This window comes from Schistocerca piceifrons, chromosome 5 (assembly GCF_021461385.2).
Source record: "Schistocerca piceifrons isolate TAMUIC-IGC-003096 chromosome 5, iqSchPice1.1, whole genome shotgun sequence".
Lineage (NCBI taxonomy): Eukaryota > Metazoa > Arthropoda > Insecta > Orthoptera > Acrididae > Schistocerca > Schistocerca piceifrons.
In genome coordinates this window covers 323,191,126-323,208,804 of record NC_060142.1, presented here as the reverse complement: position 1 = coordinate 323,208,804, position 17,679 = coordinate 323,191,126, and the positions used below count along the sequence as shown (strand labels likewise).

Below are 17,679 nucleotides of genomic sequence, written 5' to 3'. Positions count from 1 at the left end.
ACCAGACCTTTCCCGTTACTCCTCTTCCTTCCCCTTCAACCCTTCTGCCAGAGGGACTCAACGGCTTCAAAAGCTTGCAAACTTTAATACTTTTTATATGTGTGTCCTCCTGCTGCCACTTGGTGAGTAGATTTCTTTATCTATCCAATTACGTTCTATTTTCAAAAACCAATTATTTTTGCTGATTTAATACATATTACTGACCACGTAGAAACAAAAGGTTTTCAACAAATTTTCAAAGTGTGGATCACTGATCACTTCTCCAACAGGAGGACCAGCTAGTGAGTAATACTTGGGATGTATGCTTATCATCATGCCACATTTTGGTTGACTGTATTTTGCATGAAGTCAAGAGGGTATGCCAAAATTTTTTGCTGTGGACTTTCCTCCTCTTTTGAGTGATGGCATAAAAAGTATCGAATGCTTTTTAAAATTGAGTCTGATCTTCTGATTAGTCCCAAAACTGTTACAGTGAATCATTTACTTTCTTTGAGAGGTTGATTTGTGAAGGCATATAGAATACTTTTCCACCATTTGATGTACCTGTTATATTTCTTATTATTAGTAGCTGACAAACCTGGCACTGCCTGGGAATTCATTTTGCCAATTTTCTATTATAAACCACAACAAAAAATAAACTGTGTTCGCTGTCAAGTATCAAAAAAATTTCATTTCCACCTATTCATGAAAACACCCTCAAAATCATGAAACAGTCATACAAAGATATACGCACAATGTTCAAATGTGTAAGTACAATATCCAAATTAAAAAAACATGATTCCACACAGTTTCTGTACACTCAGTGCAGCTGCTTTACATGTCTACAACACAATTTTGTAAACGTTGCTATGGCAATGCCTTTTCATAACTATACAGACCACGACTGTTTCTGTCTGCAGCCATTTGTGCTTCGCAGTTCACAGTTGCCAACAGCACTGGCAGGTATCAGGGATTTCCTTAAGTTGATTCAACTGTATGAGTGGCTTAGTTGTAAAGAAATAATGTATTAAAGCTTTATGCATGATGCGGCAGTTTTTCATGCATCTCAGTGTCTACGACATCATACTTCCTGAGCTATATTTGTTAATAGGATATTGTTTTGTAGGTGAACTTGGTGGCATATGTGGATACTGTCTGTGAAATTTATTGAAATATGGTCAGTAGCACAGAAGTAATACGTTTAAACAACAAGCATGATGTGGTAGTTTGCAACTTCATATCTCTTGAACTATGTTAGGTAGGTGGTTTTAACACCCCCCCCCCCCTTCCTCATGACTGTCGCCTGATGGTAAGGGACATGTGTACCAAATCTGGTTGAAATTGTTCCCTTGGTTTTGGAGGAGATGTGGAGATGTGGTAAAAAGCACCTACCTACCTACACCCCCCCCCCCTCCCCCCTATAAATTATACAATGAGTTTTTGTATGAACTTTCATAGCCAAACAAAGTATGGGATATGGGCAAATGGTATATAAAACTGACCAGTGTGAAGCCCAGTTATGCAAAAAAGGGTGAAAGTAATCAAGCTACACTACTGGCCATTAAAATTGCTACACCACGAAGATGATGTGCTACAGACATGAAATTTAGGAAAGTTTCCAACCAATTTCTCATATACAAACTGCAGCTGACCGGTGTTGCCTGGTGAAACATTGTTGTGATGCCTCGAGTAAGGAGAAGAAATGCGTACCATCACGTTTCCGACTTTGACAAAGGTTGGATTGTAGCCTATTGCTATTGCAGTTTATCACATTGCGACATTGCTACTCGCGTTGGTCGAGATCCAATGACTGTTAGCAGAATATGTAATTAATGGGTTCAGGAGGGTAATACGGAACGCCGTATTGGATCCCAAAGGCCTCGTATCACTACCAGTTGAGATGACAGGCATCTTATCCGCATGGCTGTAACGATCGTGCAGCCATGTCTCGATCCCTGAGTCAACAGATGGGGACGTTTGCAAGACAACAACCAGGTGCACGAACAGTTTGACGAGTTTGCAGCAGCATGGACTATCAGCTCGGAGACCATGGCTGCAGTTACCCTTGATGCTGCATCACAGACAGGAGTGCTTGCGATGGTGTAATCAACGACGAACCTGGGTGCACGAATGGCAAAAGATCATTTTTTCGGATGAATCCAGATTCTGTTTGCAGCATCATGATGGTCGCATCCGTGTTTGGCGACATCGCTGTGAACACATATAGGAAGCGTGTATTAGTCATCGCCATACTGGCATTTTAACCAGTGTGATGGTATGGGGTGCCATTGGTTACACGTCTCGGTCACCCCTTGTTCGCATTGACGGCTCTTTGAACAGTGGATGTTACATTTCAGATGTGTTACGACCCGTGGCTCTACCCTTCATTCGATCCCTGCGAAACCCTACATTTCAGCAGGATAATGCACAACCACATGTTGCAGGTCCTGTACGGGCCTTTCTGAATACAGAAAATGTTCGACTGCTGCCCTGGCCAGCACATTTTCCAGATCTCTCACCAATTCTAAACGTCTGGTCAATGGTGGCCGAGTAAATGGCTCATCACAATACGCCAGTCACTACTCTTGATGAACTGTGGTATCGTGTTGAAGCTGCATGGGCAGCTGTACCTTTATACACCATCCAAGCTCTGTCTGACTCAATGCCTAGGTGTATCAAGGCCGTTATTACGGCCAGAGGTGGTTGTTCTAGGTTCTGATTTCTCAGGATCTATGCACCCAAATTGCGTGAAAATGTCATCACATGTCAGTTCTAGTATAATTAGTGTAATTAATAAAAATTTAACTATCAATTTGAGGGATATTTTTGTCCAGATTTTCATAGGCAAACATGGAGTGGCAAATAAACAAACTGGGTATCATATAGACCAGTGTGAGGTGTAGTTTTGAAGGAAAAAAATTAGTTGCTCGAAGAAAATCAGGGTAATTAAAAAAACTATTTAGAAATTTTGCACACAAAAAGTTACATTAGTGTCATATTTAACTGTCAAAATGACTTCCTTTGATTCATGACTCATGGATGGTTCCAAACTTCCATATGTCATCAACCACATGTCAACATCCTGTACTGACACATCCATTATGTGTATTCCCGTACAGGGGAAACATTTCACTTGAAAGCCGTTTGCCCAGTGTCAGCGATAAGTATGATATCATTCTGGATTTTCAATTGTTTGAATAATGCAGTGTCTGTTTTATTCCGAATTATGATGTAAAGTTCCTTCAGACATGCGTGCATGTCCAAAGGAACAGGCACTGCAGTGACTACAGCTGTCATGGGTAGTGAGTCATGCTCGGATAGCCAAATGGTAAGGCAAGCACTCACAATAAGTGGGAAATCTGCACTCAAATCCAGTCTGAGACAAATTTTCATTTTCGTCATTCCATTACACAGATGATAGTCCATATTCGCAACTGCGAATACATTCATGTATTTCAGGTACTAGAATGTCGCAGAACACTCTTTAAATTCTTGGAATCTAAATTAAATATTGAACTCTAAATTCTCATCAGCACCTTATTTGCTGTGCATGATTTTGAGCATCACTGAAAGGTGCATCAAATGTGTCTCTAGTCTATTTTATTTCAAACTTAGACAAATTATTCCATAAAAAGTTGGGACATATTTTTTAATGTTTCGGGTGGTTTAGAAAGCTATTTCAAATTTTATGGCTTTTGCTTCAAGTCATGCTTATTTAATCCATTGGCTGTAACCCATTCACCCAAGTATTTAAAACTAATTACATGTTTTATTACTATATTCCTGCTATATCTAAATCTCTATGTTGCCTAAGTATCTGTCTTACAGTTATACGATCTACCTGAAATTTTCTGGTGTCTCCTGGCCTCTTCATGTATACATCCTTAAAAAACGTGTCTGCAATGATTTAATTGTGTTTTGTGCAACATTCTACTAAATGGCTTCTCCTTTCATTCCTTTCCTCCAGTCTATGTTCTCCTATTTTTTCCCCTTCAGTTCATTTTCCAGTCACTCACTGCACCTAAATTTTTGTCTGCCTCAAAAATCTGAGTAATATCTTGTATGTCATCACACTTCCTTTCCATTTCCTCATCAACTGCAGACCTAATAGGCACACAAACTTTTACCACTGTGGTATTTCTTGGCTCAATGTCTATCTTGGCTATAATAATGAGTTCACTAGGCTGTAAACAGTAGCTCACCTGCACTATCATTTTCTTATTAATTATCTAATCCTACTCCTTTGTTACCCGTTTCCTTTTGTACTGATAACCATTGTTACCTGACCATAAATCTAGTTGTGCCTGTCCCAACACTCTACTAATTCCCACTACATTTAAGCTCAAATTATTAATTTTTATTTTTAAATTCTATAACCTCCCTAGCCAACTAAGGGATCTAACATTCCACACTGCTCCACAAAATGTCAGATCTGTTTTTCTGTTGACAATATCCTCTTGAGCAGTCCATGCCAGGAGATCTGAATGGGGAACTATTGTGCCTCCAGAATACTTTAGCCATAAGGATGCCATCATCATTAAATCATAAAGCAAAGTTGCATGTCTTCCTGGTTGGTACCGTTGGGCCTTCCAAGGCCTGTTCGGATGGAGTTATGTCCTCAGTAAATAGCACAAACCGATGTTGATGCACTCTTCAGGCTTTCTACAGGGTAACAAGCTAGCATTCGATAAAAATGAGGATTTTTATACCAAGCTCTAGGAGCACAGATGTGATTTTTCAGTAATACCATGTACAGTTGCACAACACTACAGCCCCACACTCTACAAAAGGCAGCCTAAGACTGTGTCCCAGGAGGACCGACCCTGCTCCAAAGATGCCACTGATGATAATTTTACAGTGAAACGAGCTCTTTCTAGTTGACATAGTGCTGAGACTTAATACAAGCCCGCAGAAGTGTTGAGTTATTATTCTCAACATTTTACATTATGGTCCAAGTTTGTTACACATAAACCACCTGACTAAAACCCAAATGAGGCAGGTAGCATTCCATTGAGTTTAACAGCTGAAAATTACAAATGCAAGCAAAGAACTCATCCATACTTGGTCCATATGTGAAAAACATCAGCCAGCTCTATGAGTACATCTACAAAATTTTTCTGGGCCATTCATGAATATCATGTGACTGGCACTGCAACATACATTCTCCAATTTTCCATACAGTGTCAGAATGTTTCCTACTATCATCTACATCATAATTCAAGCAATATTCATCTGTGAGTTAACATATAAATGTGATACATAATGGACCCCAATTAACACAAAGTATTTTGTGGAGTCCTACAAAAACATCAAACATCTGACGATCTGTATTTTTCACCTACAGGAAAGGCAGGAGTTTGTATTGCCTCAACAGAAACTGACAGAAATTTACAGGGAGATCTCAACAACGGCAGCAAAAATCTATTCATCAGAACATACTGAACCAGACAAGCCACAACAAGATAATCCTCATTGCAGTAGCAACATCCCATGCCTGCAGACCACCTACATCATTCCCTGATGTGGAAATGCAGAGGATGGACACCAGGTGGAAGAAACTGTTACACTATGGCCACCAGCAACAGCACCATTCAGTGCCACAAGCACCACTTACAGCAATGAACACCCCTGTCCCACAAACACCTTCCCCCCACCACCTAAGTAGAACCAACAACAGCAGCAGTGGAACCATTAATGGTCAGCTGTAGGGGAGCAGGCCTAGTACCAATGGAAACCTCAGTAAGCAGTGAGCTCAGCTGACAGGTTTGATTCTGTGTCTCACTGGCTCAGCTAACCCACTTTATTTGCCATGCTTATTCTCGAAATTTGTTGATTTCTTGTAACTATCAAGCTGTAATATTCAAACAATGGAAAATATGAGACTGCAGTCGTGTGTGTGTGTGTGTGTGTGTGTGTGTGTGTGTGTGTGTGTGTGTGTGTTTTCTACTTTTGACAAATGCCTTACAGATCACAGAGGGAGAGAGATTAATTGCTTAGGTGCACATATATTTGTCTTTGACTGGGAAAATGGAAGAAAACTGGCAGAAGCGACAGAAGTGAGAGACGAAACTGATCCCGGATTCACTGCATAAAAAAGGGAAAGGTGATAAATAGGAAGCTGCGTCACTCAGTTGTGGGTGACATCAAAATCTCATTGTGGATCAAAACAAGGTTTTTACATATGGCATGCAACATGCACTGATTAGCCGAAACATTGTGACCACTGCCTTTAAACTGAATGCTGAATGGTGGTGTTTGGAATGTTACTGCTCAACCATGGTACCATTTCCTTGAATGTGATCTGTCAGTCATATGTTCATAATTACCCTCAAATGTTTTCTTTATGGACTCCCGGTGCTCCTTGAAGTTGTAGTCCTGCTATGCAATGCCACTTGTAATTATATCGAACTTCTTCACCATTTGCACGAACATGCTATTATAATGGAAGATTATGTTTGCTACTCACTAGCTACGAAATCACAGAACCACTTCTTTTCAGAATCCTTATGCATTTAACAGTTCCCATAACATTTTCAACCCATCAATTAAACATTACATTTAAGCTCTTAATAATCAGATTCATTGACTGACAGATCATTAGTATCCCAAATTAAAGAAATATTTATAATTAATTAAGTTATTTTATAAAATCTTGTTTTGTTTTTCTTAAGAAACTACAGCCATTGCCGTCCTGACCTCTTTTTCTTTGGTGTCCACGATACCCCCAAGTCACAACGTCAAAGTGTAAATGGTCCCTTATCACCAATAAAACACTCACCCTCCGTCACGCCTTGTGGCTGTACTGTGCTAATATTTGCATTTCATATTTGTGCATTGATAAAAAATGTGCACACCACTCTTCTACTACTACTACTACTACTACTACTACTACTACCACCACCACCACCACCACACCACCACCACCACCACCACCACCACAAATTAAGGTTTCTATGCAACCATCTTTCATTGGCACAGTAGAAAGGAATTGGCATGTGTTGCTACCTTGAATAAGCATATGTGCCACCGCACATTGTTGACATGGTGTAGTAAGGGAAGTACATAAGTTGAGCACAAATGAATGGAGAATCATTGTAGTAATGATACAAGTGACAAATGGGGAAACTGACTGGAAAAAGTGACTTTGACAAAGGGCACATTGATATGGACCATTGCCTGGGGACAAGGCTCTCGGAAATGGCCAAGCTGGTTGGTTGTGGTTGAAGGATGGTGAAACCACATTCAGATGACAAGGTGTTGTATATCCACATCTCATCACAGAATGTGAATGTCAGAGGGTTCCCCATTCTGTAAAGCAGGATAGGCATCAATATGTGCCAGTTCTGATGACAGAGTGCAATGCTGGTGCAGGCATACATGTTTCAGAGAATCACATTCAATGCACATTGTTGAACATGAGGCTGCAGAATACCCATAGGTGTCCTCATGAAATCACCAATTACGATGCAGTGGGCAAGGGATCATTACGGATTGGACCATGGATAAATGGAAATTGGTTGGATGAATCACATTTCTTCTTAGACCAAGTCAATGGTCATGTCATCCAGGCCAATGGCTGCTTTAAACATGTGCCATAGTAGACTCAGGCCAGTAGATGTCATATTAAGCTGTGGGGAACAGTCACCTGCATTACCATGGGCCTCTGGAAGTAATTGAAGGCACCATAACAGCTGCAGACTACATGAAAACTATTGCAGACCACCTGTATCCTTCAGTACCTGATGTCTTTCCCAATGGCATCGACTTCTTCCAGCAGGATAACTGTCAGTGTTACAAGGTCAGAATTGTGCTACAGTGGTTTGAGGAGCATGACGGTGAACTTACACTGGTGCTTCGTCCAGCAAATTTGCCTAAACTGAATATGACACGACACAGATGGGTCACTATCAGGCACCAGCCCCTTATCCACACATGAGCAGCGCCTAATTTATAGGAAATGCATGAGCTCTGCATATATATCTGGGCCACATACCTCTGGAAATCTACCAAGGCCCTGCTGAATCCATGACATACGAAAATGCTGCTGTAGTGCATTCCAAAGGTGGACCAACATGCTATTAAGGAGGAGGTCATCATGTCTGGTTGTCTACATATATGACTCAATTTGCTAATATCATGGTTATTATCATCCAATGTTTTTTTCAAATTTCTGGTATGTCCCAGGCTCATAATTTAGAGAATTTTTTAAATGTCATCTTGCTGTCTGCTCCATTTTGCATTTAAATGCCACTAATTACATACACAAATGTTGTAAACAAACTAGCTTACCTTTTGCAAATCTTGATCCACACCTTCTGATACAGCATGCATTGTTGCACACACATCATCCATAACAGAAAATAGTCCAGGTGGCCGTTTACTTTCTATTAAATCACACACTACTTTGTTATTAAAGTAGTCTATGGGTGTCCACTGTATGTTCTCAGACATGTACTCCTCCTGTAACAAAATTTTTTAAATGTGATCAGGTAAGTAATGGAAGTTCCAAACAAACTGCTAAGTGAGCATCAGAAACAAAGCAAATATGAACGAGAATGAAATAATAAACAAGTTAAACAGAACAGACATCTTTCATTTAGAATGGTTCACACAATAAGCACTTCAGTTTCAGTAAGAGTAAGGCATTATTCGATTATAGTATCACACAAACATAAAATGCAGTATTAGCTACAAAGAAGATGCCTGATCGCTTATCACTACCTGTTATGAAGTGAATTCTTTTTCTCAAACTCAGGTATAAAATTAATGGGTTGTCCCAAAAGAAAGCTTCTATTGTTTCTTAATGTATTGTTTCCATATGTTTTGTCAGATTTTACATGCATGACAGCAATATAGAGATGCAAAACAAATACTGCTCATGAAAATGGCACCATTCCCCAATGCAAAAAATGTCCTCCACTCTCTTTTATGACCCAACTGAGCTTGGGAGGACACTGATGCATTTTGGAACAGAGTGTAGAGGCATCTTTGTTCATATCATTCTCTCTCTCAACTCTGAAGAGAGATGATATTCTCTCTCTCTCTCTCTCTCTCTCTCTCTCTCTCTCTCTCTCTCTGTGTGTGTGTGTGTGTGTGTGTGTGTGTGTGTGTGTGTGTGTGTCCCCTCTAATTCAAAAATTCACTTTTTGATATCTGTATCTTACTCTTGCACTGTTGGTCTTACATCCTGCAAATAAATCATGACCTAACAACTTAGTATTGAATTATTTCTTCATAAACTAAATACATTCTAAGGTGTTATGGTTGAAGCATGAAGTGCTTGACAATATCCAGCAACTGGTTTCACCAATGAATTTAATGAGACTTAAGAAGAATTAGTCAGTCCCCAATTCCCTTTCACTTTACATAATCTTCATCCCAATTTGGTAGCACCAAGAAGGGCTTGGTGCTTTTCATATTCCCTTGCTGATGTTAGATCACATATTTCTTGTGGTTTGGTGGGTGTATCCATTGAATGCAGTGGTTGGGGTACCATGTAGCACAGATTCTGATCCACTAATGTTCACAAATCATCTACATGTACAAGCAGCGTATGCTATTCTCCCATTTACCACCATACTTTTTATAACATTGTAATACTAATTGTGTGTGAGTTATGTCACTAATTGTCTCAGTTTCAAATCAAAATAGAAATGATTGATTGTTGAGCACATTCTACCAGTGCATAAGCATTCCATTCTACAGCCAAAGCACTGATTTTTCCCTAAGGCAAAATAGCTACAAAACGTAATGATACTGAAGCAAAATATCCATTCAGTATCTGATTTCATATGTATAACCACTATCTTCTGATACAAAAGAGAAATGGCACAAGAGAAATGCAGCAGACTACCATGTGAGATCTGCAAGGGCATTCTGGGAAGTAATGCCCCCCAATTTCTTATGAGAAAACACTTAAAGCTTTTTAAATAAAACAAATGCTATTAACATTCTACACAACAGTGAACCCAAGGCACTGGATTGTTGTAGATGTTGAAGGCTCATATGGTCTGGCATTGTCATGCATGGACGAGCTCTTCAAATTCGATACTCTGTTCAGCATGCTGTTTCTTTCATCTTATATATGTGGCAATTCATAGCCGTTTAGTGGCACAGAGCTGCAAATATGTAGACATGAAGAATAAAGATTTAGAATGTAACTACTATTTATTTTACCTAAAAAGCTTTAAAAGTTTTCACATAAAAATAATTCCAGAGGCATTACTTTTCAGCAAACCCTTGTATGTACTATACAAGTGAGGAGCAATGCTACTGAGATCTCTTATTATACGCATATTTTGCATTATTCTACTCCAACTTGGCTAAAGTAATTCTGAAGGCACAAAATTAAATTGCAAAAGAAAGCTGTTTGATACAGTGCAGGGCTTGAGTCAAAGATCAGTTGAAGACTGTAACCATTTGTATATTGTATTCTCTGAGGTGAATGTAGGGACCAGCCCATCCATTGCCTAAAAAAGCGTATGGGGAAACTGCCTAAAACACACACTCAGCTGGTTGGTGTAAAACCTGCAGTTGTTAATCCTCTATGTGGATTTGACCTGGGTCTGCTCACTTCATTGTCTGCACGTTATGCTATTTGAGCAGGTCACGCAACAGACTGTTTAACATGATCATAATTCATGTAGCATACCTATTTTATATTATTTACTTCTGTTTCTTACCATAGCTCTAATTATTGAATAATTTAGTGGATGTCACAGATTGCAAGTATAAATACTAAAAGCTGAATAAAGCATCTGACATTGAAACAATAAAGTGTCCAATTAAGAGGTACAGATGTTTAACAAATCTGTGTGAAATAAGATGCTGTAGATTTTATTTCAACATGCAAATGAGATTAGTCAAAAATTCATAGATGAAAACACAATCGTTAAAATTAGAAAGAGAGAAATTGGCTAATACGTATAAAGAACACAAATGAGCACAAACTGCTTCTATTACAAGAACTTGAAATTTTGAATGATTCAGTTCTTTACATGTAAGTTCAAAAGGTGATAATCTTCTTCAAATTATGGAAACAAAGAGAAAGGTTTTATGAACATGTCCCATTTGCAATCATTAAGTATGGAGCATTACACACACTGAAAATTCTAAATGGTATACCTCTGTACACTCATAGTTTGAACTCAGCCGTTACACATACCACCACCCAGTCTTCTTTATTATCACAACATAGGTAAGATAAGGGCTGGTTTGCTAGGGAGAGCAAGAAAAGGACGCCAAATTTCTCTAAATTTGAACCTGGTATGCTTTCAGAGCTGGTGGGTTGTAATGTTATCTTCTAGTAAGTGATCTACAGGTATTTCCGAATTTTCAGACTTAGCTCTGCAGGCACAGTTATGAAATATTGTACTGTCACACACAGGGCAGATCACCGAGCCACCGTATTCGGTATTATTAAACTGTAGTCAGTGATAGTTTGACAGTTACATGAAAAATATGGTTTTCTATTGTGGAGAAGTTCTGCATTGTGTCCCCCAGGAGACTTAATCATCACCTGAGAACAATCCAGTGTAGCAATGACTCCAGGAAATTCAGCCGGTGTGCTGCTGAAACCAACCATCATGGAGTATAATTCTGCTTCATCATCATCATCATTTAAGACTGATTATGCCTTTCAGCATTCAGTCTGGAGCATAGCCCCCCTTATACAGTTCCTCCATGATCCCCTATTCAGTGCTAACATTGGTGCCTCTTCTGATGTTAAACCTATTACTTCAAAATCATTCTTAACCGAATCCAGGTACCTTCTCCTCGGTCTGCCCCGACTCCTCCTACCCTCTACTGCTGAATCCATGAGTCTCTTGGGTAACCTTGCTTCTCCCATGCGTGTAACATGACCCCACCATCTAAGCCTGTTCGCCCTGACTGCTACATCTATACAGTTCATTCCCAGTTTTTCTTTGATTTCCTCATTGTGGACACCCTCCTGCCATTGTTCCCATCTACTAGTACCTGCAATCATCCTAGCTACTTCCATATCCGTAATCTCAACCTTGTTGATAAGGTAACCTGAATCCACCCAGCTTTCGCTCCCATACAACAAAGTTGGTCGAAAGATTGAACAGTGCACAGATAACTTAGTCTTGGTACTGACTTCCTCCTTGCAGAAGAGAGTAGATTGTAGCTGAGCACTCACTATATTAGCTTTGCTACACCTCGCTTCCAGTTCTTTCACTATGTTGCCACCCTGTGACAATAAGCATCCTAAGTACTTGAAACCGTCCACCTGTTCTAACTTTGCTTCTCCTATTTGGCACTCAATCCGTTTATATTTCTTTCCCACTGACATTACTTTCGTTTTGGAGATGCTAATCTTCATACCATAGTCCTTACATTTCTGATCTAGCTCTGAAATATTACTTTGCAAACTTTCAATTGAATCTGCCATCACAACTAAGTCATCCGCATATGCAAGACTGCTTATTTTGTGTTCACATATCTTAATCTCACCCAGCCAGTCTATTGTTTTCAACATATGATTCATAAATAATATGAACAACAGTGGAGACAGGTTGCAGCCTTGTCTTACCCCTGAAACTACTCTGAACCATCAACTCAATTTACCGTCAATTCTAATTGCTGCCTGACTATCCATGTAAAGACTTTTAATTGCTTGCAAAAGTTTGTCTCCTATTCCATAATCTTGTAGAACAGACAATTCTGCTTGAGAAGGAAAATTTATGTATTAAGGAGATACTGCTGCTATGATCCCTGATACAACACTGATAATTCTTTGCACTGTTGAAGTATATAGATTAACACTGGCAGAAATGGCTATATTAAATGCATCAGTTGCATAAGCCATTAATGTCATCATAAGGCTGTTCATGGGCGAGACAGGAAATTACAACCTATCGTAAATTTGACCTATAACCACAAAGTTTCTTTTGTAACACAAACTCAATCTTCATATTTCCTGTCCCCCTCATTTTCGAAGTGATTTCCTCTTTCCAAAACTACACCAATACGGTTGTGGCGACGTTTTACATGGTCAAGTTGTAACATTTCTTCATCCTCTATGCCAGGGGTGTCCATCCCACAGTCCGCATGCAGTCCAAAGCAATTATCAATGTGGCCCACGGAACAAGCATCTCACACACGATCAGTTGAAAGAACACAAAGTTACCCTTACATAAAGTTATGGCAAACTGAGTACTTTAATCTGCTCCTGCCACACGATGCTATTGTGTCGTTGGTTCACCTTTTTCTTCTTTTATAGCAGTTATTCTTAACAGTGAGTAATGTTAAGGATATTATGTGCAGCTCAAAAATGCTCGCCTTCTTCTCATGTGGGCCAGATAAGCTAAAAGGTTGGGTACCCCTGCTCTATGCCATCCAAAACATCAAAATGTACCGCCGTCTTGTGTGTTTATTTTAAAGGCAATCACTTCAAGATAATCGACCCTCTGACCTCGGTCAACTTTAACAGCAATCAACTCCCCAATTAATTGAGGTTGGTGCAGCGAATTTTGCGTTGGCCAGGGTTAGATGCCCACTTGACAACAGTTAACTTTTAATCGACGTTGATGCAATCAACCCTAAGTACTGCACTGCAGGGAATTAATCCGGATCCGTTTCAGAGTAAATCTGTGGGACACTATCTAGTGTAAGTTGTCTCACGTGCCGCACACCGTCAAGAGCGTGTGGATTCTGGCAAAAACCCTGAGGCCTTGACGCCACAGGAAGCTCCGAAGCACTGACGAAATGAATGTTCCACGCTGCATATTGCTGACTATGGGTCATGAAGTTGATCAGTACTACGAGTTCCGTGCGACTTTAAACCGTCCCTAGCCACGACAAGTAATTTTTTTTTTGCGGGGGTGGGGGGGGGGGGTGGGGGGGTGGGGGGGGGTGTTCAGTAGCAAACTGCGATCGCTCCCGCCCCCGCACCCCCACTCCCAAACCCTGAATCCGCGTTCGACGGCTCTTGTGTTTGTGGACATTCTCCTTGGCTCGCCTCCAGTTCCCTCGAGTACCTCGGTAAACAGGAACGGAGGTCAGCACAACGTAAGGCGTAATTAGCTATGACCCGGTGGGTGTTGCGCGTGATCTCAGACACGGCGCCAGGTCGCTCCTGCCGTGATGGCAGGGCGTGGTCGCCCCCTACCGTTGCGCACTTCCTCGTTTCTTTGGCGCCGCGGCTCGCCTGCGTCCGTCCAGCCCCGTCTCCCCCGCCGCGCTGCTCTGATTGCCCACTGATCGCTCGGCACAGCAGCCCCGCCTCGTCGCGAAAGTAAAAGTGGTCGTGCCGACGACACGCAATACGTACGCGGAAACCTGATCTGCGGCCGGATAACGACCACGCTGACCGTAACACTGCGCCCGTGCCCGTGGAGCAAGCCTGCTGCACATTCCAGGCACAGCAACAATATCAAAATCTTTGATTCCGTAGAGTAGGAATATCTGTGACATGATCAAGGCGTACTGCGCATGACAGGTCTGGTGCTCTAGTGGTAAAGTGCTTGCCTGAAAACCGAGAGGTCGTGAGATCGAGTCTCGATCGGACCGGTTCACCTTTAATCTAGCCCTCAGCTCTGAACTAGCTGAGAAGCCGCCATGAACGACACGTGGTTCCCTTTCCCAGGTTGGATAACGGGGGTAGATTGGGAACACCCAAGTTGCCGAAATGGCGTCCAAGTAATAGACAAGCACCTGGCCATTGAGCCACACGAAATTATTATTGTTATCCTGCGCATGTCGCCAATATCGAACTGAAAGTCACGTGACCTTGATATGACGCTGTTGTTTACATTTCGAGCTAAGACCATGACTAACAAATTGCGATTTCTTCCTTCATTTCATACGGTAACAATGCTGAACCGTTGCTGCTATGGATGCAAATCGAAATTTGTCAAACGGGAAATGCAAGTTGCCTTAGGTAGTTACACCACGAAAGTCTAATCATAGGCATTATGAGGTGCTTTATACACTTCTTAACATAGACACACAGTGTTATGAAGGCATAAAATCATACGGCTAATTTATGTGATTGTATGAGACAAATGTTAGATGCAGTGTTGCTGGTCAATCCGTTGAATGTGTATTTCGAGCGACGTTCACCTGCAGGTGCGATTTATATGTGACACTGGGTCACTATCCCCAGATTACAGATATCTCCAACCCATTGTGCTTACTTTAGTCACAATAAGAAACTGTAATACTAGAACCTACGACGTGAAGAATGAGGAAGTGAGTTTAAGGCTTCCGTTTTCCATAAGGATAAGCTAAGATTAACATATGGCACCAGAAAGTAAAAACGGAAGAACTTTGTCTCTACAAATATTTTCAGTGTGAGAAATCGCTAATTCACTCCAAATGTTTGATCAAAATACGACGTTTCTCGGAACACTTTCACTTTGATGTACTTGGAAGCCATTTTGCAATGCCACCGTAGCGTAATTTATTAGCAAACCGAAATTCGAAAATACGATCAAATGCAGTACAAAAAAAATTTAAGCCAAGTTCATCCCAGGCATTTAACGCAAATTATTATGCTGTCCATGCATCGCGTGTACAAAGTTTACGGTTCTTCTGAACGAGATACGTCTCCACTAGTGAAGTAACGACGTTCAAAATCTGCAGAAGGCTTGTGGACAAACCTCACGCTGTGGTACTATTACTTGACTTTTGAGAACCAATGTAAGTTTACGACAAAAATGTCAATGACATTTCTACTCTCTCAGTAATCCTCTCGAACAGCTGTACTGAACTAAAAGTTGTTTCGTATTTGTATGCAACACTGGAAAATATTTCTGTTTATGTTCAACATCGGCTATAGAACCTGCCGTCATCAATCCGAATGCTCATTCGTACACCACAGTGCTTTACTACCCATGGCCGGCCGGGGTGGTCGAGCGGTTCTAGGCGCTGCAGTCTGCAACCGCGCGACCGCTACGGTCGCAGGTTCGAATCATGCCTCGGGCATGGATGTGTGTGATGTCCTTAGGTTAGTTAGGTTTAAGTAGTTCTAAGTTCTAGGGGACTGATCACCTCCGAAGTTAAGTCCCATAGTGCTCGGAGCCATTTTTTTTTACTTCCCATAGTTTTCCTGGATTTTGTATCTCCTTGCTTTTCTCCGCCCTTTGAACTAGACTAACCCAGACAACAATCGCGAGACCTACAGATTGAACTGAACTACTAACCTCTAGTCAGATTGGCATTTTTCTCATTAAAAATTGATTCCTAAAAGGGGTGTGTGACAGGAAAAAATTCTACGACAGACCAACGCATGGCAAGCGCTGATTAGGAAGTTAGAAACATAAATAACAGCTCCTCCTTAATTACAGTCATTCTGACTTGTGTCTGACCCCTTAATCTTTCTTTCCCTTTTTGTGTAAGTACAAGGGTGTACGCAGCGGCCACGAAAAAAAATCTTCGTAAGCTGAGTACGCATCCTGCTCGACTCAGTATCAGAGAAAGCCTGGACATGTAATGGGATACTCGCTAACAGTAACTATTTCGTCAACTCATCGCGAAGCTGAGCGAGTTGACTATAGCACAGTGCGGTGGTTAAAATTAAACGTTCGCTGTTTGAGAGGGCTCCCATGCAAAATGAGTGATCGTTGGACAATGGAACTTTGCGTAAAGATTTGTAAGGACATGTGGAAGAGAAATATAACGAATAAACTTTTGAAAGAAACACATTTTAATTTTCACGCGAGAGGGTAATGTTTGTTGATTGCGTACCATGTTTACGTTCCAGGTCACAAACGTTGTTCAATGTGACGACCAGGACAGCCTGGAACCGCGTTAGAGATTGCCCTACTGCTACCCGAAACATCTCAGGTGGGATGCTGACTGCACCCTCGCTACGGACATCTTCAACCTCCAACGTGTGTTAAGAGTCCCGTTGATAAACAGTGTCCTTCAGGTAACCCCACAGACAGAAATTACTCTTGTTCAAATCTGGTTATCTTGGTGGTCAGAGAGTTTGGAACGATCGGCCAATGATTCGGTTTTCTCCAAACGTGTTGCGGAATGACCGAGTGACCTCACGACCAATGTAAGTTGGAGCTGCATCGTGCATCAAAACAGTTGAGTCCAAACCACTTCTCTCCCGTAGAGCAGAGATCAAAGCAGATTACAGTAACGTGTGCCGTTCACGCTGCATGTCCTTGGTTCTTGGAGTGCGAGTTCCGTATTAGCATGGGGCCTAACGCCAAGTCATGACAGTAACACTGCTAAGAACGCGAATCCTGCAGTGTATATTGTGAACATCATTCTTATTAAGTTCGGCACTCATACGATAAACAGTTTTTCTACGATGGCTCAAACAGCGAAATTTTTATTATAACCATACCGTAATTTAGTGTTGGGCTTGTAAGAAGTTAGCAATATAATGAGACCGTTATCAGCACCGGATACAAAATGCTACGCCAATGCTATCGCCATCTTAGACAAGTCAGTATCAAAATTATTGAAATAGCACCAAATAGCCTATCATCATCGTCGTCGTTGTCTTATCTGTATCTTTTTAATCGACGTCCTTTCCTTTCTAATTTCTTTTATTATTTGTTCATTCCATTTTCTTTCAGTCCAGACTGTTTATATGGCTTTCCTCCACGCCCACATCCCTACCGCTTTTTCTTCTCATTTCCCCAGAGTCCATCCTTCACTACCATAGCTTAAAAAGCTACGAATAAATGTCTTGATGAATTTCTTTCTTGTTTCTATATT

The 17,679-nt window shown here is 41.0% G+C and overlaps 1 protein-coding gene across 1 annotated transcript in view; it reads right to left on the bottom strand.

The window, feature by feature from the left end:
* Positions 1–17,679, bottom strand: part of LOC124797926 (unconventional myosin-Ie-like) — a 365,871-nt gene that overhangs the window by 85,146 nt on the left and 263,046 nt on the right. The window contains exon 11 of the mRNA XM_047261058.1: positions 8,269–8,439. Coding sequence (XP_047117014.1) covers positions 8,269–8,439 — 171 coding nt within the window. The remainder of the gene's footprint in view (positions 1–8,268; positions 8,440–17,679) is intronic.